Source organism: Podarcis cretensis (genome assembly GCF_951804945.1).
Source record: "Podarcis cretensis genome assembly, chromosome: 5".
Lineage (NCBI taxonomy): Eukaryota > Metazoa > Chordata > Lepidosauria > Squamata > Lacertidae > Podarcis > Podarcis cretensis.
In genome coordinates, this window is record NC_137174.1 from 23796350 (window position 1) to 23821153 (window position 24804).

Below are 24804 nucleotides of genomic sequence, written 5' to 3' on the forward strand. Positions count from 1 at the left end.
ATTTGTGGTTTTTTTAGAAACGTTTGCTTGGAATTTGATCTGGTTTTAGATTGTGTCTGTTGTTTTACATTTCATGCTACTATTTTAATCTGGCGTTTTATAAATTGCCCTGATCAAAACATACTGAAAGGCGGGATATAAATTTATTAACTAACAACTGAATTGTTTAAAAAATAATGAGAGTTACAATAAAAATGCTGAAAGGCATACGTGGTTGAACTATTGCTCAAAGTATAATGCATAAACCTCCCATGAGACCTCATTCTAATATTTAGTCTGAGTCTGGCCAAGTAGAGGGATTTGTTCTGTTTATGCAGAATCAGAAAGCTACGTAGCTGAAACGGGACTGACAATAACATTGCCGAGGTGAAATTGGGTGCATTCAATGCAAATTTGTACGGAACAACAAATGCATTATTAAATATTTTCCTGCCTCCAAGGCTACAGTTTTAAGTGTCTTGGGATAAAATTTAATATTGCTTTGCAATGTTAAAACACACCTTGGTTTTAATGTATTTTCAGGCTCTTCAAGTGTAACAAAAGCTATAAAGTTATGCTTCAGAAGAAAATAATCACAACATTAGAAAATGGCCTCATGTTTCAAGGAGAAGTATGAAAGAAAATCTGCCAGAGTGGAGTGACCATCATAGGCTCCTTACCTGTGTTTTGCTAGAACTACCCACTCCAGAGACATGGAAATGAAAAATGGATTGCCCAAGGTCACACACACACACATACAAAGTTAAGAACTCAAAGCCTTCGAACAATTCCCAAATTAAAATACTATAGCTTCCTCCACTGTACAGCAGCTATTACCTGAGCCAAATTAGTATTTATGTCATCAACTATAATTATATGAACTGTTGTCTTATTATATTCATTCTGCATACTGTAACAGTGCTCAAAGATTATAATTAGGGTCAAACCCCATAAAATAAGGGGCTGTATGAGGGCTAACAGTCTCTCTTCTCAGAACCATACTAATCTAATTCATGATAATAAGCCAGTGAACTAGATCAGTAAATGGTAGAATAGACAATATAATGAACACAATAATGAGATCATGTAATTTTGCCAGCTACTAACAATATACAAACAACACTATGCACATTCTACTTTTTTGGAGTTTTTTAGAATTCCAAATTGTAACTTATGCTACTCCATGCATTTTCTTAACACTGCAAAATGTATTATGGACACAATTTTTCATTAGATGTTACAGTTGAGACTTTCCTCTCTCTCTCTCCCCCCCCCCCCACGTGGCCTTCATTTCCCCTGCTCCTGATTATGTGTGTCTCAGGCACATTGTTTTTATATGCTCAAACACCTTGCCAAAGGGCAGGAAATAGTTATTTTGTCTTGTCTGCTCTGGCTAAGTAGTGGCTGCTAGCTATGTTTTTCCCCTGGAGGCTTTCTAGAGCAGGCTTTGTGATGAGGATGGGAAATCTGTGGCCCTCCAGATTTCAATGAACTCTCATCAGCCCTAGCCAACACAATGAATGTCATGGGTGATGGTAGCTGTAGTACAACATCTGGAAGGCTACAGGACACCCCCCTCTATTATATGGGGTTTCCCCCATGATGCACCCCAGATTCCCGCAATCCACAACTGCATTTGGAAAATGGAGTTCCCACCCTTTCTGCATTGCATAATAATTACTGATCCAAGTTTTCCTGCCCCATTTTACTCTAACAGGTCTTAAAAAAGGATGATGGTCTGTAACATTTTCCTTTTTTATTCAGAAGTGAGAAACAAGTTTTAAGCAGGAAGTCAGTGAGACACAAGTCCCAGAAAACATACAGAGATATGGGACACATAAGAGGTTCATTCAAATTTGTAACAGCAGCCCAGAGTTAGGAGATGTTACTTTTAAGGATGGCCTAAATGTCAGAGAAATACCAAAATATCATAGAGATTTTCTTCTCCTGGGATTTAATGCTATAACGCATCTAACTATAGTGTTCAGATAGGTTTATGATGCATATGTTATTTTGGAATATCATTTGTAAAATAAAGAGGGTTTTTTTAAAAAAAGAAGTGAAAAACAAGGATGCAAACTGGATTTAAGTAGATTTTGTTCCATTAATGGTCTACTATGGGAATAATCTTCTAGGAACTTCTCCCAGGCAAGCCTCATTACAGTGAAGGGAAACAGCACAAGAGCACATTAATGGTCTTGTGCATCTCCCTGTGATTGCAATGAGGCTTGTGCAGAAGAACAACCCACTATTAGTTTGGTGTAAATCCTATTACTCTGGCATCCTAAGGCTGCTGAATGGGTTTTTAAGTCCAAAAGCAACCGTTATTAACGAAACAGGTACCAGCCACCCATACCACACTTCAGAATTCAGTTCCCTCTCGGCTGAAACTACATCAAAATGCTTGTAGATATGGACAAGGCGGAATCGTTATCAATCTGTTTTAGCTGACTGGCTCTCAGACCAAAGCAATTCCACTAGCAACAGACAATGCCTCCTGAACTACTGAACTGGTCATCTGCTGGGGCACTTCCAAAATAAAGGAAACAAAAAACAAAACTGTCAGCCTGTCACTTTCATACCCTGGAACCACCCCTCTCTTGTCGCTCTTCAATCTCTGTGTGACCTGAAGAACCTGGAGCTATCCGGGTATTCCGGTTGTCAATCAAAAGGTTATTCACAGAGTACACATGTGGAAGACAAGGTGAGCTGGAGACAATAGACAACGTTAAGGCTGTCAGAATAATCAATTCTGCTGTGTCTGTTATACTGCACACTAGTTTGGTACTTTCACATACAACCTAGGGCACAGCCGAATGATTCTGCTAAAATGCCCAATAGAACAAAAGTTTTGTTAGAGCACAGCACAAGCCAATATATTATGCTGCTTTTACCTGTAGCATCCCATGCCCGTTGCTCTCAATAGTGCCTTCATATGTGACATGCAACCTGGACAGCTTTTTCTGGGTTCTGTAATTAAATATGGAAATGAGGAACGGAACAATACCTTATAGAGAGAAAATACATTTTTTTAAAAAAACCCATTTTACCATGTTGCAAATTTATAAGGAAAATGTCTCTGGTCAATCAATCTATACTGAATTCTATAATTACATAGGATGGGTTAATTATAATTATGGTTAATTCTGATGAACCAATCCTACACAATATCTGCAGTGAGAGGAACAGAAATCCAACATTAGTAGTACCCTAAAACCATGTTGTTGCAGTGTTGTAAATGTTTGCACTTGGTACGGACTGTTTTGGTGGAGATGACAGTTCCCTTTAAATGGAGCACCATCCCTATACTGAGAGAAATTAAATAAAACTAAAAAGGGTTGGTAGGAGTGTTAGCACAACACACATCACAGGGGTTTTGTGATTAGGCCCTATGGCCTTAATAAGATTATTCTCATTAAATACAAGCAAGCAACAAGTCCCATGAGAGAAGGGCAATCAAACTCCATTTTGGAATCCGCATTGCTAGCATGCAAAGAATCAACAGCAGCTCTTGTTCCTTTACCATTTATATATCCAATTGAAGCTCTATAAATGCCTATTTGCTGGCACACAAAAACACCTATGGAAAGCATATCCACTGTTAACCTCAGAATGAATGCTGAGGTGAAAGATGAAAAATTGACACATATTGAAGAGAATGGAAAATCTATTTTATTTCTGCTGAAATGGAAAATTTAAAGCTTTCAGGTTTTCATTCAAAATGGCCCCTTTTTGCTTATTTAAAAACAAAAAGAAGTATTGTACTATACTGCAAAAAAATCTCTTCTGTTTCCTTTTTTTATAATACTCAAACTTTTTGATTTAATACCCATTCTTTATCTAGACAGAATTTTTTATTTTATCTGCATAAAATGGTATTCCTGGCATATTTAATCATCCTGTAGTGCAATTAAACAGACAAGTTTAAATTAAGCTGCATTAGTCATATCTATCTATTGATTTACTGCTCCCAAAAACCTTTATTTTGGCCCCTACTTGAACAAGATCCAAATGCTAACAGAAGAAATTAATAGGCTTCATAAAGCCATTTCTGTACAAAACTTGAGTGCCTTGGCATTAATGCAAAGTTACATTAGTCATTTCCAGAAGAAACAAAAATTTAAAAAGCAGCTTTCTCACTGTGAAAGCATTTGACTGCTTAGCCTCACTCAGCTTAATGGGAAGCATGTGATCATTTATTAGCATACAGTTAAAGTCATTTAGAAAATAGCACTGAGACAGATCAATCTAATCTATAGAATGTACAAATATGGCCTTAGACCCTAAAGTGTTCTTGTGCGTGTGGAAGGCACTTCCGCTGATGGAAGGGTGGGCAGTTCCTTCTTCCTGCTGCAGCCCCCTCTGCCACGTAGCATCCTGTTACAGTCGTACCTTGGTTTTCGAGCAGAATGCGTTCCGGAAATCCATTTGACTTGCGAAATGTTCGGAAACCAAGGCACAGCTTCCAATTGCGCAGGCACACCGGAAACAATAGTGGAAGCCGCATCAGATGTTCAGCTTCCAAAAGAATGTTCAAAAACCAGAACACTCACTCTGTTCAACAACCAAGGTACGACTGTATTAGGTTTGTTTCCTTCCAACCTGAGCCAAGAGGAGCAAAGTAGGTACAAGTTGCTTGTGTTTTGTAAACAATCGTTTATGACCTACTGCAAGGTGCAAACATGGTTGAAACAGAAGTTACAGAGAACTTGAGATATAATAATAACAATAACAACGAACAACGAACAACAACTTTATTTTATATTCCAAAGCCATTTTCTACTCTGTGAAACTGACATGGATCAGTCATTAGCACAAGATGCTTATGCAACCAACCTGGGTTTCCTGACAACGTCCCCCACCCCACCCCCCAATCCCAGTCAGGCAAAAGAAAAAAGCTGAAACGTTACTGGGATTTAGGTAGACCAGCTCTAATCAAAATGAAACTATTTTAGGAGAGATATTTTACCCTACCTTTCCCAATCTGGAAATTCCTGTAGACACTGTCTTGTAAATGTCACCAGTCCAGTGGGTTCTACAAGAAAACAAACCCAAGCAAGCATATAAAAATGTAGCACTTCATTTCATTTGGAGGATAAATCTACAAAGGATGTACCTCTAAGCACAGAAATGTTTCCAGAGAAATAATATGTTGAATATTTGTTTTTTGTCCATATAATTTTTATTGGCTTTCATGTAAATACAAGAACAACATATAACTAGTTGATTGCCTATATTAAGATGTTCATTCCTTGAAAGGGAGTGCTCATGTTTTGATTTTTAAATTCCAAGTGAATAGAGTAGTGCAATCAAATAATAGATAAATAACAAATAATGAACAGAAAATAGAAAATGAATGGTGGTTGTAATCTATTTATATCACCCATCTTACCTCTCAATTCATATTCTTTTGAATTTAAAACTACTAGAGGAGGTGTGTTCTTCACACTTTTGTTGCTTAATTTTAAACTCTGTGTACCTTTATCTTGAGAGTGATTTTGAGGGACAGAAACCTATGAAGTGGTCTCTGGTAAAATAGAAAAATACATTTTACTTATAAACAAAATAAAAAAATTCCTTCCAGTAGCACCTTAAAGACCAACCAAGTTAGTTCTTGGTATGAGCTTTCGTGTGCATGCACACTTCTTCAGATACACTGAAACAGAAGTCACCAGACCCTTCTATATAGTGAGAAGGTGGGGAGGGGTATTACTCAGAAGGGTGGTGGGATTGGGTGATTGGCAGATAGCTGTGATGAGCCTGTTGACGACTCTTAACGACTGCAATAGGTCTTACAGGAAAAAGGTGACTTCTGTTTCAGTGTATCTGAAGAAGTGTGCATGCACACGAAAGCTCATACCAAGAACTAACTTGGTTGGTCTTTAAGGTGCTACTGGAAGGAATTTTTTTATTTTGTTTTGACTATGGCAGACCAACACGGCTACCTATCTGTAACTGGAACATTTTATTTATGTAACCTTCCTAGGAAGGGAAAGCTACATCCTTCTGATTTAGGAGCGTTAACCTGATCCTAGCTACCTTTCCTCAATGAAGGAGAATGTACTGCAAAGTATGTAAGCCTAAGCAACAATTTAAGTTTTATTTCTTCTAATAGATTAGAAGTGCGACAGTGATGGGTTCCAATAGTGAACCCTTCTAAGGTATGCATTTGAAGGTGCAGGACGAAAATAAGATTGATCTGTATGAGGGTCTGCCTTCTTCAGAAAAATGTAGTCACTCCAGTGTTCTCCAAAGGGATACTCAGAAAGGGAGATAAACCACATGACTCTAGCTTGTTCCCGAAAATAAATCTGTGTGACAGGTAGAACTCAAACTAAACATGTAGATTGTTATGTGCAAGGGAAAGGCTGCATCTTAGAAATCTAAAGAGGCATTTATTGTTGGTCTCTGTTAAAAGTTTTGGTGAACATAGTTAAAAACATTAATAGTGCAAACCCAATTAAGGTTGCAATCCTGTGCACACTTTCCTAGGAGCAAGCACCACTGAACACAGTGGGATTTCCTTCTGAGTAGCTATGCACAGAATTGCATAGAGACTATCTTACCCCCTGGAAATGTTTCATCTCTTGTGGTTTGCTATGATTTGGCTTACTAGTTTGCTAACCTGATTCATAAGGGAAGAAGACATGAAATATGCTGGCAAATGACTTTATGGAAAATGTTTGAAGAGTCTTCTTACCAAGCTAGAAATTCTAAGATATTCAAAAGGTTAAACAGAAGCTTTGTTTGTTTGTTTTCCAAAGGGAGTGATTTCTGCACAAACCTTGTGTTTACTCACAAGAGGACTGTCATATTATGAGATCATGTTTCACAAATTAAATGTTTGTCTTCTGAAAACAAAGCCCTTGGTTTTCAGGAACTCAGGATAATGTTACAAGTGATTTAATTACTGTTTGTAATAAAAAGTTTTGGAAATGGAATATTTAATTTCTTTTCATTTGAAAGATGAATTACTGTTGTCTTCTTATTAATTACATGGAAAAAAACAAATATGCCATTTTGTCTCCATCAAAAAAGAGGCTACATGTTACTAATAAAAGGCTAATAGTCCCATCATTACCTTTAAACAAACGAAAATGAAAAAAGCGCAAAATATTGGTATCATAAAAACTTGGGCAGTATAACAAGATTAGATATTTCCACTGGAAAAATACAGCATGAGGAGGAGATGTGAAACTATTGGGTTACATCCACTAGTTAGACCTTTTGATATTAATGGAGCTAAATTAGTTGTTCCCATTAATTTCAATGGGCCTATTCTGAGTAGGATAGCATTGAAGAGAACTCGCTGTTTTTCCCAGACAACCACATGTATGCCATAATGACTAATTTCAGTTTGATTGCTAGCCTTCTTTTTGTATTCTCAGGTAATTTAGATTAAGGTACTCTCTCTCTATATATATATGTGTGCGTGTGTGTGTGTGTGTGTGTGTGTGTGTGTAAACATATGTAAAAGTGTGCATATATAATTAGTATATCCATTTTTAAACTACTGCTCAACTACAGCTATACAGAAGTATTTTGAATATGATTGCACTAGCCATCCTAGGCCCTACAATCAATGGAGGCCCTGTTGGTGGTCATGACCCCATGACAAGGCCTTCATGGTGGTGGTTCCCCATTTGTGAAATGCCCTCCCTGAAGAGGTGCATCTGCCCCCCTCATTAACAAAATTCCGGAGGACTTTAAAAACGTGTGTTCTCTCAATAATTTGATGGCTGAAAGATACTGTTCTTGGAAATCTTGAAATTATTATGGGAGAATGTGACTGTTTTAAAATGTTTTACTTTTCTCTGTGACTCTTCTGAAGTAGCAGAAAAGGGTTTTCAGTTTCTCAGGCTTCCTTGGTGAACGCCCTTCAAACAACCTACAAAAAGCAAAGGGGGGGAGATTATTATAATTCAGCAATTTACTAACCAACAGAAGCAAGGGATGACTTGAATAAACAATTAATTATAGCAATTCTTCAAATATGGAGGCTCTAGAATAAAATTTGATTTAACCTGAGTTAAAGACAGTCTGGTATTAGTACTGTATACATCAGTTCCCGACATATCAAAGAAACCTCAAATTTCTTAAGCACTCTATTGTACAAAGATGCCTGAAAATGTGGCATGAAGGCTGGCAACGTTAACCTTGCCATATGGGAATCCCTTGCAGACAATTGCAGAGCCTGGAGACTGTCAGGTAATGTATCCACAGCAGTGACCAGAGGAAGAATGACCGCTGGGAGGAGCGCAGAGAGAAGAAACCCCATAGTGCACCTGTAGCAGCACGTCCAGATGCCTTCATCTGCTCCAGCTGCAACAAAACATGTCTTTCCTGTATTGGTCTCTACAGCCACAGCAGGTGCTGTAACCCCACAACTGTTTGACTTTATGCCTGAAGGAGTACTACTCCACTGTCTGCCAAGATCAATGGACGCCAACAACAACAAAATTACTTACAAGTTCCAAAAATTTTAAATGGCCTAGGACGCATACTGACTTTCTGAGCATACATTCTTCATGAACTCTTTGTAATATATCTGATGGGAATATACTAGATCTGTGAGTATATTTCTCATGGACCACTCAGACAACTGTTGGGTTTTTTAAAAAAAATATATATATATTTCATTTTATAATGCATATAAAGCAGAGAGAACAATTATAAGACAAAATTTAAAAGATGGAAAACAGAACTCTAAAACAGGCATGTAGAAGTAGTAGCTACACATGAGTTAAAATAACAAAGTCCAAGACTATCAAAATTATCAGATCATCAAGTTTAGTTCCAGATTTGCCAGGCTTGTGACGAGGATTGTCATGAAGATGATTGTTCGGCAGTATATGTCGAAAAGGAATGCCGTATCATAGAAAATGTGTCTTGAGGTTCCAGTCACACAACTACTGAGTATTAATTATTTTTCTTTGCCTGATATTTTCCTGAATTGAATTAGAACTAATACGTTCGATTCCTTTCCTTTCAATGAACAGGAAAATGTTGTAATTTTCCTATTCCTGGAAAAGGAGCTACATGAATTAGTTTTTCAGGTGCTATGCTGTTCCTGTGTGTAGACCATTTGTGTGAGCAGTTTCATACATAGTTAACCAACTGCAGTGACATCTGCATCTGAAGAGCTATCTACATCCCCTCAAGTGAAAAGGTTACTTTTACTGACTTATACCTCAATGGCGATGTTAGGAAGGAAAAATTTCACTACTCAAGAAACATTCCCAATTCTTCTTCTTCACTGCATTTTAAAGCTTTAGAAAACTGCACTCTAAAAAAAACCTAGTGTTTAAATAAATTCTTTTTATGAAAACCAACCTAAGAGACATCCTCTATTTTTAGTCATTAAGGAAGAACATACTTTTACCTCAAATCATCATTTAAAATAAAAATAAAAATGTGTCATCTACCTTCCAGCAACCTGCCCTTACACTGCTTAATCTGATTTTAGAAAAACGAAAAACATCTTTATGGGTAGCATAATGCAATTTGCCTGGAGAGAAAAATTGTGGGGACTTCAGAAGCAGAATGCCTCTAGTTGCATGTTCACTAAAAGATATCAGATATAGTAAAAGCCCTTTGGGGGATGCAATCTCGTTTTTAAAAACTATTCTTGAAATACTGAAATGTTAACTGGGAATGGAAAGTGATGTAATAGCATCCAACCAATTCCATTTGTTAGAAAGGCAGACAAGCTTTTACAGTATACAAAACAAAAAGAACAAAAAGAACCCATTACCCTTCAGGTTTTCAGTACTGAAATGTATTTAGGTTTTTTAGTTTGCAGGAGTTAACTTACATGAAAGGTACAATAAGGAAAAAATAAGGGTGGGTTTCAGCTAACAAACTCTGTCAGCAGACGTTCTGCACTTCCTCCCCACTTGTCCCACCCACCACATGCTCTCTCTCCCCCCCCCCCCCCGTAGCTTTCGGGTTTAGGAGAACCCTGTGAGCCACCTGCAGGTGGGAAGAGAAGAGGGTTTGTTCTGCCTGGCAAGCTGAAATGCTTGTACAGACGGAATGTTTGTCACACTGCAATATTGAATTCTACTCTATAATTTTAAAGTAAGACCCACTTTAAAATAATTATGCAAATCAAGACAGCAATTTTTAAAAAGAAAAAGTGATTTCTTTTTTTTTATAATAATAATTTTTATTAGTTTTCCAATTTTAAAACAAAACAATGACAACAACATAAAAACGTCAAACAAATACAAACAAACACACAAATATAGGTTCTTAACCTCATTTTCATAAACCTCCTTTCTCGAACTTCCCCATACCTCACCCTTTTTGCATCCTTATTTTACAGTTTTTCAGCAACCCTTTTAGCCAATTAAATTTAAATTTATTAACTTTCTCAATTTCACCTTAAGTCATCAAACATTTTCAGCTGTAATTCTGCATCTTCCTTCCCCTTGACATTTTAGCACTCATCAATATTGTAACAGTTCTTAAGATAAGCTTTGAACTTCTTCCAGTCTTCCTCCACCGTCTCTTTCTCCTGGTCCCGGATTCTGCCAGTCATTTCTGCCAGTCCCATAAAGTCAATCACTTTCGTCTGCCATTCTTCCAGTGTGGGGAGTTCTTGTGTCTTCCAATACTTTGCTAGAAGGATCCTTGCTGCTGTAGTGGCGTACATAAAAAAAGTCCTATCCTTCCTTGACACCACTTGGCCGACCATGCCCAAGAGAAATGCCTCTGGTTTCTTGTGAAAAGTACATTTAAGTACCTTCTTAATTTCATTATAAATCATTTCCCAAAAGGCTTTAATCTTTGGGCAGGTCCACCAAAGGTGAAAGAAGGTACCTTCAGTCTCATTACATTTCCAACATTTATTATTGGGCAGATGATAAATCTTCGCAAGCTTAACTGGGGTCATGTACCACCTGTAAATCATTTTCATAATATTTTCTCTTAGGGCATTGCATGCCGTGAATTTAATGCCGGTGGTCCATAACTGTTCCCAGTCAGCAAACATAATGTCATGTCCAATGTCCTGTGCCCATTTAATCATAGCTGATTTAACTGTCTCATCTATTGTATTCCACTTCAGCAACAAATTATACATTCTTGATACATTCTTAGTATTGGGTTCTAACAGTTCTGTTTCCAATTTCGATTTCTCCACCTGGAAGCCAATTTTCCTGTCTTGTTTAAAAGTTTCCATTATTTGGTAATAATGAAGCCAATCTCGCACCCTGGGCTTTAATTTCTCAAAACTCTGTAGTTTAAATTCACCGCTTTCTTGTTCTAAAATTTCAGAATATTTTGGCCATTTGGATTCCATGTTAAGTTTCTTCACCTCCTTAGCCTCCATAGGTGATAACCACCTAGGAGTTTTACTTTCCAACAAATCCTTGTACCGAATCCAAACATTAGATAATGCTTTCCTAACAATATGATTTTTAAAACCCTTGTGAACTTTAACCTTGTCGTACCATAAATATGCATGCCAACCAAACCTGTTATCAAATCCTTCCAAATCCAATATATCTGCATTCTCAAGAAGTAGCCAATCTTTCAACCAGCAGAAAGCTGCCGATTCATAGTACAGTCTCAAATCCGGCAGGGCAAACCCCCCTCTTTCTTTTACATCAGTAAGTATCTTAAATTTTATTCTGGGCTTTTTGCCCTGCCAGATAAATTTAGATATATCTTTCTGCCACTTCTTGAAACAATCCAGTTTATCCACAATTTGTAATGTCTGAAACAAAAATAACATTCTAGGCAATACATTCATTTTGATCACTGCAATTCGGCCTAACAAGGAAAGCTTCAAATTCGACCATATTTCTAGATCTTTCTTTACCTCTGTCCAACATTTATCATAATTATCTTTGAATAAGTTCACATTTTTAGATGTCATATTAATCCCCAAATATTTTACTTTCTTTGCCACCATTAACCCAGTTTCATTTTGGAATCTCTCTCTTTCAACATTTGTTAAGTTTTTTTCCAGAACTTTAGTTTTTTGTTTGTTCAACTTGAATCCTGCCACCTGACCAAAGAATTGAATTAACTCTAAAACTCTTTTTGTACTAGTGTCTGGCTCTTGTAAAGTCAATACTAGGTCATCTGCAAATGCCTTCAATTTATAGTGTTTAGCTCCGACCTGAACTCCTTTTACCAGCTGGTCCCCCCTGATCATGTTCAACAAAACCTCCAGGACTGATATAAAAAGTAATGGGGATATCGGGCACCCCTGCCGTGTCCCTTTTTCTATGGAGAGTTCATCAGTAACCACATTATTTACAATTAACTTAGCCTTTTGTTCAGAATATATTGCACTTATACCATTTTCAAACCTTTGGCCTACCCCCATCCCATGGAGATTCTTCTTCATGAACTTCCAAGAGATATTATCAAAGGCTTTCTCCGCGTCCACAAAAATCAGGACTGCCTTCGTGTTAATATTTACAGTTAGCAGTTCCAAGAAAAAGTGATTTCTCATGGTTTAGATGACCTTGAAAATAACTATATTTCATGCTTTTATTCTGCCCAGTTTTTAGTGTGAGTTAACGTTCAGACTCACAGTTTTTATACTGAATTGTTTCACAAATAAATAAAATATCAATTCAATTTCCATTGTGCTTCCTCTCTACTTTAGCCGATTTCACTATCTCCCTGCCCTTTCCTTCTTTGGCGACTGTTGGCCCTACAAGAAGACCGGGGAAGAGGTCCTTTATACTGCTCTTCCATCAGCAGCTCCAAGACCACCTTGTTGAGCATTCCACATGCCAGGAGTTGTTAATATCATCCATTTGATGAAATCTACATGCTACAATGCATTTCCTGCCAATGAGGAGTGAAGACAAACTCTAGTGAAATCCTTGGAATTGAGATGTTTTGCGTTGTTTTAATTGTTATACCATTTTTTTTTAACCAGGGACATTTCTTTGAGAACTTTTTATCCTTGAAAGGCTGTATATCAATAAATATCAATAAATAAAACCAAAGTTTGTGCACAAGACATATAGGTCATACTTGTGCAATCTGCATAGCTCAATTTTGTGGTGTACAATTCCATCAATCCTATTTTGCACATTTTACATTGTTTTAAAGATGGAAAACAGGAACCAGCCTGAGCAGGCAAATCATCTTAGATATTATAGTTTCAAGAGAAGTTTACAAACACAAGAAACTGGTTCACTAGTAAGAACTTAATAATGCCTGCGTGTTTGTAATGAATGTCAAAATAAATGAGTCTGGACAGTCATAGTAGCTAGGGATGCTCTAAGCAATTAACACATTGATCCCCACCCCACCCACAACTCTGAATGACAAGAATATATGAGTATGTTTTATTACAGTTTCTCAAGCCACACTGCAGCCCAATCCCAAAGCAATTCCCTGATTGGAATTCAGATAATCAATTTACTAATGCAAGAATACAGCAGAAAAACAAGTCATTTAAGAAATAAATCTCATTACGGAGCAGTCTAAGTAAAAGACAAAGCTCAGCAAGCCCAGCTTTACATTGCAGTAATTGATAAATTACTTGCAGCTGCATATTTCCCTCCAGTACGCCACTTTTGTCCAGAACAAGATGCTCTGTCAAACTGCCACATGGCTACTTCAATTTAGAAGAGAGATGTAAAACTTGAACAGCGCTGATCATTGCTGCAATCCACAATTTGTCTTTGACCTTCCAGCCTCTGAATAAATACAGCAGCAATATTAATCAAATTGAAGACATTTTAAATAGAGATTTAAGCATTCTGAAATAATATGGAGACAGATATGAGAGAATGCCAGAGGTCTTCAAAATGAAGGGTAAAGTATGAGAAATGCAACCAAGGTTGTCCAGCTACTACTATGATTCTGATTTGGTTTTGATCATGTTCTGAATATGGTGCTCCTGCTGTTATTCCCCTTATTCATCTGCTACTGGAAGGCTAGGTTTTATGCTGTTTTGTGCTTCTATTGTTACTGGTTTATGGCAAGCTTCCCGTTTCGAAAACTGTTTTTTATTTTATGTCCTGTTAGTCACTTTGACTTTCCTTTGCAAAGAAAAGACAAGAGAAAACTGGCATCAATTTCCAGGTAAATTTGTAATATTCTGATGCATAAATTCTGAAAATATTTTCCACCATATTTTCCACCCTGCCTTGCCCAAGTATTAAGCAGGCTTGTCATTCCTTATTTTGCAGTTGATGCATAGGGCTGGCAAGAAAAAACTCCTATTTGTGTGGTCCGTATTATGAAAGGAGGATTGCATTCAAGGAAGTCATATACTCAGAGGGGACTCACCAAAATCAATGAACCTGGTCAACGTAAGTCCATTACCTTTGATGAGTCTGCTCTGAGTAGGACTTAGTTGGATGCAATGCAGAGGACTTATTTTAGAAATCATTTTCCAGCTACATCATAGCAGCACTTTGTCTTTTCCTCCTCTAACATCTAAGTACTGCTTTTCACATCCAGCAGTGAATTAGGCAGTCAATTGAGCATAAAATGGGTGTTTGCAGATTACTTTTTTTTTCTTTTTTACAAAATTGAGAGACATGAGAATTATTCACTACCCAATTAGATTTTATGCTTTCGGATGAGATAGCCTCAAAGCAGCTTGAAATGATGTCACACACAAAGTGATGTAGAAAACAAACCTTTAGTTATGGCTGCAAGTCTTTTCAAGTTAATTAAGTAAATGAGCTTCAATTTCTCTATTTACATAGAAAGTAGCTTAGAGGCTTTAGATTCCCCTGGCTTCAAGCTTAAGGAACACACCTCAACCATTTAACCTCACAGGCAATATCTTCTTCGGTTTATTGCAGTCAAGCAAATGTCAGGTGTAATATCATCTCCACACAATTAAAAATATTGTCTTGTTTCATCTAAAAGTGAATTATTTCATGCACTTGCCACATTGAAGCCATTCCCCCGCCACCGCGCTCCACAAGGTGTGATAACCCATACCACACACTGCTGCTCACTGCTGCATGCCAACGCATTCATCACCCCTAACCACTGAGCATGATGGCTGGGTTGATGGGAATTGGAGTTCACAACAGCTGAAGAATACCACGTTGGCAACCTCTGTACTAGCCAATAAAGAACAACAGGCTATTGTATTTTTCTTTCTTTCTGCAACTAGTTCATACAATTCACACTTGAGAAAGGTCTTTAGAACCAGTTTTAGGCCTACATACTGGACCACTCTGGCTCCTGAAAACATCCAGGTGTTTGAAACCGGTTTATATGTAGACGGTAAACAGAATCAATTTTCATAAATATAATATGGAGCTTTATCCCCTAATCAGATTACTCTGAACAAATGAAAAAAAAATCCCACAGAGAATACTCATTAATGTTATCAAATGGATGTTTATGGTAAGAGAGAATTACATTACAGCTAAATTAGATTGTCCAATCTCCCTGTGTAAACACAATATGCAACATAATAGTTTCCTTTCTTAAAGCTATTCCATAAAGGTGCATATATCTTAACTAGTGTACATTTCCCCACTCTCCCATTTTTTAAAAAGATAACAAACTTTCCTTGTTGACACTAAAATGATGTCAGGGAGTATTGCTTCTGCTACCTTTAAACAAAAGAAGCATATTCTAGTTTTAAGCTTAATATTTGCATAAAAATTCATATTCAGAATTGTGCTTCAAGAAAAAAAAAGAAGGATCAATCAGGAATTTTCTACTTGATGTGAATGCAATTTTGTTAATGAAACTTAAAAATGACTGAATCTAGGGAGTGAGGGCACAAAGGCTCTTCTGCAAGTCTTTTGGATCAAAATAATCAGGGAGGGGGAAAGAGGCAGTTACAGTGATTATATACTCTCTGATCTCCAGCTGTATTTGGACTACAATTCCCATCATCCATGACTAGCTAAGGATGATGGGAGCTGTAGTCCAAAAACAGCTAGAGACCCAAGTTTGGGAAACACTGAGCTAGATTAACAAAGGAAAGTAACCCCTCCCCCATTTCTGGTTTTGATGCTACGTACGTTTTGATGTTTTTATACAATAAGTTTGATACAATAAGAGGAGCTGTGCTAACGGATGTTCAGTGCTGCCTTGAGCGATTGGGAAAGGTGGGGTATAAATGGTTTGAAAGGATTTTTCAGCCAGAGGTTCTCTCACAGATTCTAAATAGCAGGCCAGTCTTTTGAACTGGCTTTCAATAACTGAAGTTTTTAAAGAAACTACATGGGAGGGGCAACACTACACCCACTTACTCAGGTGTAAGCCCCACTAAACTCAAGAGACTTGCTTTTGAATCGACATGCATAAGATTGCTCTGTGAATAAGCATGATCCCCTTTAATTTATAAGACTTAAAAAAAAAATACAAAGCTCCACATGTACACAAACCAAACAATCACCTACATTCCTAAAATAGTTATTTAGGCAAAATATTAAAGGTAAAGGTACCCCTGACCATTAGGTCCAGTCGTGGCCGACTCTGGGGTTGCGGCGCTCATCTCGCTTTATTGGCCAAGGGAGCCGGCGTACAGCTTCCGGGTCATGTGGCCAGCATGACTAAGCCGCTTCTGGCAAACCAGAGCAGCACACGGAAATGCTGTTTACCTTCCTGCCAGAGCAGTACCTATTGATCTACTTGCACTTTGACGTGCTTTCGAACTGCTAAGTGGGCAGGAGCAGGGACCAAGCAACGGGAGCTCACCCCGTCGCGGGGATTCGAACCGCCGACCTTCTGATTGGCAAGTCCTAGGCTCTGTGGTTTAACCCACAGCGCCACCCGCATCCCAGGCAAAATATTACACATGTGATATATCACAGGATTTTTTAAAAAAAATCCCCAGAATACATCCTTCTCAAGTGGCTATTTTTACACCAGCAAATATTTGATTTGCCTTTCATTCTTCTGCAAAAATCACAGAAGAAAAGCAATATGGAAACATTTTTAGATACTTACTATGGGCAGAAATCTAAGTGAGATTGGCAGCGAAGGCCAGAGGGACAATGAAATTTGGAATGTCCCCTTGCAATAAAAGCCTGGTCCTTCACATGTTTACTCAAAAGTAAATCCAATCAAGTTCAATGGGGCTTACTCCCAAGTAAGTGTCCACAGGACTGTAACCTAAAGGCAAACCTTCCAGGCAAAGTAGCTTGCAAGTGTCATTCATTTTGAGACAGTATGTATGCCTGATTTCTGCTCCCTGTTGCATTTCCTGTGTTGTTACCCCCTCACTGGTATTATCCGAAAGCATCGAAAACAAGAAGAGAGAAAGTCCTTATGTTCCAATTCCAATACATAAAGATTCCTAAACATTCTGTCAGCTGGATGTTTCAAAGCACTTTGGATCACTTGCTGTCATCAGCATGTAAGAGTACCAAGCAATGGTATACTTGAGAAGATTTAAGGGAAATAAAATACATAGTGTTCTCAACCTTTTGTACCAAGTGTCTCTTGTTTTGATAAAACAGATTGATGGTCCTGTCAGATCTCAAGACACGCAACTGAGAGTTTTCTGTTTAATATGTACATATTAAATGTGTCATTTCATTATATTACCTAAAATGGCCAGGCCCTACACAATGTAAAAATGATATTTCCTAAGAAAAGGAATATATCCATCTAAGGAAGGTGCTAAACCTAATCTGCCAAGCATGTCTTAGCATCCAATTGATTTATTTTTATTAATTTATTTATTGAAAGCGGGTGCAGTTATAAACGGAATGGTTGATGTAATTTTACTTAAGTGTTTACAAGCAACAATTTGATGTAACCCTGGGATCTGAGGATAGAACTCCTAATGTCTTTTCTACCTAGGTGTATGCTTTCATATGAGACCCTCACTAAGCATTTTGTAGAACTTTTGGTGGTTGTCACCTACTTTTAACTACAAGTAGCTGTGAATGCACTATGCTCCCAGAAAGGGCTGTGTCCAATGTAATAAAATACAAAACAAAAAACCAAGCATGCATAACCCTGAACAACAGAGAAGAAGACAAGGGAACAGAAGTTAAAGAACCCCCCAATCATCTAAGCTGGTCTACCAACAAACACACTTTCCACTGCCATTGCTCATGTCAAGACAGATAAAATCTATGCGTTGGGCTTTAGTTTTGGAATTCCTGTTTCATTATGCATTGAAGGGTTTTAACTGGGTTCAAATGAAATCTGAAATTAACACAAGCATGTTAAAATATACCTTTAAAAACTCTTATAACTAGATTCCTAAGCTTCTATCAATGATTTGGCTCCTAAGTTAAGTTAACTTGAAGGAATGTTTCCAGTCTCTTCTTTGTCCTGTAGCCATCTGCACCCCTTCTCAAAAGTATCTTGAGTAGGTTCAGGTGGGGCGGAGGGGTTTCTGAGTAATCTGGGAAAGGGCATAGGGGTTTCTAGACCCCTAAATTGGGTCCACCTGATTTGGGGCAAATTCTGCCCTCCACCAAGCAACCCTCTGGGTCCTATCACACATTTTCAACAAGAGAATTTGTTGCCTTCATGTCTTGACTCTGGGCTTCTCAGAAGCATCATCCTGGCCACTAATGGAAATAGGATGCTGTGCAAGATGGACCGTCAGTCTGATATAGCAGGGCTGTTCTTATAAATGGGGAAGTGTTGAAGGAAGTGACAAGTGAAGGGAAGGACCACTATTAGAATTGAAGCGGTGAGCATGATTAAATGGAAGGAAATTAGCACTCTAACAATAAAGATTATCTTCACCAATTATGAACAGTTCTGCTCATTTTAAGCTCCATAACATTTCCATCAATAACTTTAGTCTCAGATCTAAAGGTAAAGGTAAAGGTACCCCTGCCCGTACGGGCCAGTCTTGACAGACTCTGGGGTTGTGCGCCCATCTCACTTAAGAGGCCAGGGGCCAGCGCTGTCCGGAGACACTTCCGGGTCACGTGGCCAGCGTGACATCGCTGCTCTGGCGAGCCAGAGCCGCACACGGAAACGCCGTTTCCCTTCCCGCTGGTAAGCGGTCCCTATTTATCTACTTGCACCCGGAGGTGCTTTCGAACTGCTAGGTTGGCAGGCGCTGGGACCGAGCAGCGGGAGCGCACCCCGCCGCAGGGATTCGAACCGCCGACCTTTCGATCGGCAAGCCCTAGGCGCTGAGGCTTTAACCCACAGTGCCACCTGCGTCCCAAGTCTCAGATCTACTTTTCCATATTTTCCAAATCTCACAAAACAGGTTTGTCAGGAATCATTTCCTATTTTAATGAGATTCTTTCAGGAATTAGCAATACAATATGGACAATTTCTCCCCTAGAGCAAGACACTCCTGAGTATCAGCTACTTAAACTGGCACCATACCTGTTGAAGTTAATATCTGGATAGCTAGAATATTCTGATTTCATCTTGGCATTTCGCCGGGGGAAAGTGCAGAAGAAGGCATTTGCTAGCAAACTAGCAGTCTGCTCCTGTGACATGGTGATGGAGTGGTTCATTTTTTGTTTCAGTAGAGGTACTGGCTAACAAAAGGGCAGAAAGATGGACATAATTAGTTCAGCAATTCAAAAAACAAAAACAGAACCATCACCCAGAACCCAGGAGAACAAAATTACATTTACTAATTTAGAGCAAAAGTAATTTAGGGGCCTTAGTGGGTTCTTAAATCAGCAGCACCATTAAAATCAAGAGCTATTTATCCAAGATGATTGGGAAGCCTTGTTTGACGAACTGGAGATTTCTAATCAATAACAACAAAAAATGTCAAACAAAGCACCACTAGCCTGAACAAAAAGGAAGAATCCATAGGAACAACAGATGCAATATGATTAATCATGAAGGAAAAATAAAACATCAGGAGATTGCAACAGCTGTATTTTACAGTCTCCCTGTCATAGATTAAAGAAAATGGGCAATTACAGCAATCACAGCAAAAGAACACGGCAGAATGATACACAGAACAGCATAACTAAGGTATTCTTTGATTTTCTTGCTATAACTGAGAGCAAAAAAATTCAAGCTTCAAGAAAAACCACATAGTCCTTCATTCAAACACTACCATTGTTATATGTTTATTCTATAAATTAGCTCCCAATACTCAAAACAGAGAAGAAAGGGAAATACATGAGCCAGATGCTCTGATTCTGGCTCATGGAGACCACGGTTCAATGTTAAGTGAGAACTGGGCAATTTCAAATTATTTTGTGCAGCTACTTCAAAATGCACAGTTAGAATTAATCAGTAGAGGGATTTCATACCTTTTCTACAGATTTTCCAAATCTCCTTATTCTTCCTTAGTTAAATATGAGCTTTTCTGATTCATGAGAAATCAATAGCTTCGCCTTTATTCCATTAACTGAAGTGTAGCTATTAAAACTTAACTGTTTGTATCTAGGATGGCTTTTAGAACGACTTCTAGAGATCCATACATCTGAACAACTTTTAGCAGAATTCATAAGCTGTTCCAAGTTAGTAGTCTGAGCTACAACCAAGATTCCTGGATGGATTCAACTTAATGTATCACCTTTGAACAATCTTCAAATATGTATATTTCTAAAGGCAGAGGTGGGGAACCTCCAGTCTGTGGCTCAATCGTGGTCCTCCGTTGCATCAGGGGTGGAGGTGAGAGGGCAACGTAAGGGCAGGGCTTTGAAGGAACTATCAGGATAAGCAGCTGCCTTTGGAAAGATTGCCTGCATTCAGGACTCTTAAAGGAGAAACGCTGTTTGAGCAGTTACCTCCCTTTTCCTTAAAACAAGGAAGCACTTTAAGGACTGGACATGGGCCTCCAAAAGGAGGAGAAGGGGCTGTTAGGGAGATCCTGTGGGAGGCAGAGGTGGGGTAGGGGGAGCAAGCCAGCAGAGGGAAGTAGGATGGGGGGTAGAGTCCATGGGTGGCAATATTCAAAAAGGGCTGGGCCAGAGTTGTCCCTGGCAAGAATAGTGAGAAGAATAAGGAAAGACAGAGCTGAAGGCCTGCAGGACTTCCCTGAGTGCTAGGGAGGACGAGGTTTTTGCAGCTTTTTTTATCTGAAGGGGTTCGCATTGTTGCCATAACATGCTACCCCCAACTGAAGGATATAATGTGCAGAACAGCCTAGTCTAATGGACTTGGAGCTCTGGAGAAAAAGCATGAGGTCCCTGAGAAATATGAAGGTCTCAGCCCTTGTGCAATTTTTATACAGGATGGGGTTCAAGAAGGTACCAATGTTGGACAAACTCTTTCCTGCCATTAAAACTACTGCTTAGAGGTCCTTTGAGGTGACATGGGTTTAGAGGTTAGAAATGAGTCACTCCAGCCAAACTGCTTCTCACTGAATCTAGAATAAATATTGTTTGTTTGCCACAAGGGTCTGTGCCTGTATATAGATCCAAAGGAAACTTGGGGTTTTGAATTTGCCCTCCTTGCAGGAGTATTATCTTCACAACAAAACAACTTTATATATATAATTATTTGTGGATCTCAGAGCTCTGCTGTTTTTACTTTTTTAAAATAATACAGCTGTCAAAAAGCCATGTTAAAAAAGGACTAAAAAATATTCTACTTACTTTTTTCCTGAAAATATCTTTGTCAGCATTTAACTAAGCATAAATGTTGTACTCCAATATTTATTTATTTTTAAAGTGTATTACTGGGGGAAGGGGGGGAATGGGCCCCACAATTACACAATTATTACTTGGATACAAAATATTATTATTTAAATTGAAATTAATATGTTCACCTGATCAAATATCACTGTAAAATATTTCTGACTGCAATCCTAACCCCTTACCTTAAAGCCCCATTAAATTCAATGGGGTTTACCCATGAGTAGATATGGTTAGGACTGCAGCCGTACTTGTGCATGAAATGACATACTGTGTGCAAAATACCATCATTGTGTTACACTTGAGTTTGTACAAAAAGTGACAAATCAAGAATTTTCAGAAAGCAAGGAGTTGCTTTAAGCAACAACAATGATTTCACAACCAGTTATCCTTCTGTACATTAGAAAGACCTGAACAAAAAGAAGCCACCTGAAAATGCCAGCTTTCTGACTATTCTAGCACATCTCTCCAGTGTATGCAAGATTTTGATATATAGCTCAAATCAAGGTTCAGAAATGGGATAGGGAATTTTTAATGTCCTTTTATAGTTATGGATGTGTGTTGTCTTCACTATTCCCTAGGCCTCAGCTCAACAAGGCAAGTACCACGTATATGGACCTTGGCATTTTGACCTCAACCATTCGTGGTGGTGCACAGCAAATTAATCTGCCACAGAGAGTATACTTAAGATGCGTCTACTAACCTGGGTGCAGATGCTAGGCAAACAGAGTGCAAGCTTCACCATATCAGGCAAAATGGACTGAAACAAATGCTGAGCCTCTGCATCTTCAAGCACCTAGAATGCAAATAAGAAGGTTAATTTAGGCCTAGTATTAGGAATATGGTCTGCCAAATTAGTCTCTCTGTACAGCAACTGGCTTTTCAAGACAAAGTCATTTCTCAGTGCAAGCATTTTTAAAAGTCAAATGTACAAACATAAAACTCGGAAGCCCTTTCAGTTCAGCCTCTAATGCTAGAGTAGAATCAGTGTTTGGCACCAAGTCAAACCTGAAATGTTTGACACTATATTTTAAAATTTTATTTCTGCAACAAAAGTGCATGGGAATGTACTAAAATGAAAGATTAAGATTCTCAGAATTTAGAAGGGTGCACACATCACAACAATCTCTTTAAGAACCATTCTTGGCACTCATTTTTTTTTTTTTTTTATAATAATTTTTATTAATTTTCCACACAGATAATAAACAGCAATATAACACAATATAACTTCATACTCATCGGTTCATAACCTTTTTTCTTTGACTTCCCCATACCTCCCCATCCCTGCATCCTTGTTTAATAATTCTTTAGCAACCCTTAAGTCCATTGTCTTAATTCCTTTTCGTAAATATTTCTTAAGTTTTTTTTTTTGTTTACTGCTGCAATTCTTTACTTCTTACCCCCTGACATCTTAACATTCCTCAATTTTACAATTATTTTTAAGATATATTTTGAAATTCTTCCAGTCCTCTTCCACTGTCTCTTTCCCCTGGTCCCGGATTCTGCCCGTCATCTCGGCCAGTCCCATAAAATCAATCACCTTTGTTTGCCATTCTTCCAGAGTAGGTAATTCTTGCGTCTTCCAATACTTTGCCAGTAGAATTCTTGCTGCTGTAGTGGCATACATAAAGAAAGTCCTATCCTTTCTTAACACCACTTGGCCCACCATACCCAAAAGGAAAGCCTCTGGTTTCTTAGGAAAAGTCCACTTAAGGACCTTCTTAATTTCATTATAGATCATTTCCCAGAAAGCTTTAACCTTTGGGCAGGTCCACCAAAGGTGGTAGAAAGTGCCTTCAGTCTCATTACATTTCCAACACTTATTGTTAGGCAAATGATAAATCTTTGCTAGCTTGACTGGGGTCATGTACCACCGGTAGATCATTTTCATAATATTTTCTTTTAAAGCATTACATGCAGTAAATTTAATACCGGTGGTCCATAATTGTTCCCAGTCAGCAAACATGATATCATGACCTATATCTTGTGCCCATTTGATCATAGCTGATTTCACCGTTTCATCCTGTGTATTCCATTTTAACAGCAAGTTATACATTCTTGATAAATTCTTAGTATTGGGTTCCAACAATTCTGTTTCTAATTTTGACTTCTCTTTCTGAAATCCTATTTTCCTGTCCTGTTTAAACGTCTCATTTATCTGATAGTAATGCAACCAATCTCGAACCTTAGGTTTTAGTTTCTCATAACTCTGAAGTTTCACCCTTTCACCATCGTATTCTATGATCTCATGATATTTTGGCCATTTAGAATCCATATTAAGCTTTTTTACTTCCCTAGCTTCCATTGGTGACACCCACCTAGGGGTTTTACTTTCCAACAAATCTTTGTATCTAATCCAAACGTTGTACAATGCTTTCCTTACAATATGGTTTTTAAAACTTTTATACACCTTTACCTTGTCATACCATAAATATGCATGCCAACCAAAACTGTTGTCATACCCTTCCAGATCCAAAATGTCAGTATTCTCAAGAAGTAGCCAGTGTTTCAACCAGCAGAAAGCTGCTGATTCATAATAAAGTCTTAAGTCCGGCAGGGCAAACCCCCCTCTATCCTTTGCATCAGTTAAAATCTTAAATTTAATTCTGGGCTTTTTGCCCTGCCAGACAAATTTTGATATGTCTTTCTGCCACTTCTTGAAACAGTCCATCTTGTCCACAATCTGCAACGTCTGGAATAAAAACAGCATTCTAGGCAATACATTCATCTTAATAGTAGCGATTCGGCCTAACAAGGAAAGTTTCAGCCTTGACCATATTTCCAGATCCTTTTTAACTTCTGACCAACATTTTTCATAATTATCCTTAAATAAGTTCACATTCTTGGATGTTAAGTTTACCCCCAGGTATTTTACCCTTTTTGTAATTTCCAAACCTGTTTCATTCTGAAAACTCTCTCTTTCTTCCATTGTTAAATTTTTTTCCAACACTTTCGTTTTTTGTCTATTCAATTTAAAACCTGCTACTCGACCAAATGTTTCAATTAGTTCTAATACTCTTTTAGTACTAGTGTCTGGCTGTTGCAAAGTCAATACTAGGTCATCTGCAAATGCTCTTAATTTATAATGTCTAACTCCGACCTGAACTCCTTTAACCAACTGGTCCTTTCTAATCATGTTTAACAAAACCTCCAGGACCGATATAAAAAGCAAAGGGGATATTGGGCAGCCCTGTCGTGTACCTTTTTCTATAGGTATTTCTTCTGTTACCACGTTATTTACAATTAATTTGGCCTTTTGTTGAGAGTATATTGCACCTATACCGTTTTCAAAACCTTGTCCTACCCCCATCCCTTGGAGATTCTTTTTCATAAA

The 24804-nt window shown here is 38.1% G+C and overlaps 1 protein-coding gene across 1 annotated transcript in view; it reads right to left on the reverse strand.

Annotated features, from left to right (window-relative positions):
* Window positions 1-24804, reverse strand: part of PARG (poly(ADP-ribose) glycohydrolase) — a 76795-nt gene that overhangs the window by 14736 nt on the left and 37255 nt on the right. The window contains exons 8-12 of the mRNA XM_079975609.1: window positions 22174-22266; window positions 19249-19406; window positions 7788-7867; window positions 4954-5014; window positions 2874-2949 (exon numbers count right to left, since the gene is read on the reverse strand). Coding sequence (XP_079831735.1) covers window positions 2874-2949; window positions 4954-5014; window positions 7788-7867; window positions 19249-19406; window positions 22174-22266 — 468 coding nt within the window. The remainder of the gene's footprint in view (window positions 1-2873; window positions 2950-4953; window positions 5015-7787; window positions 7868-19248; window positions 19407-22173; window positions 22267-24804) is intronic.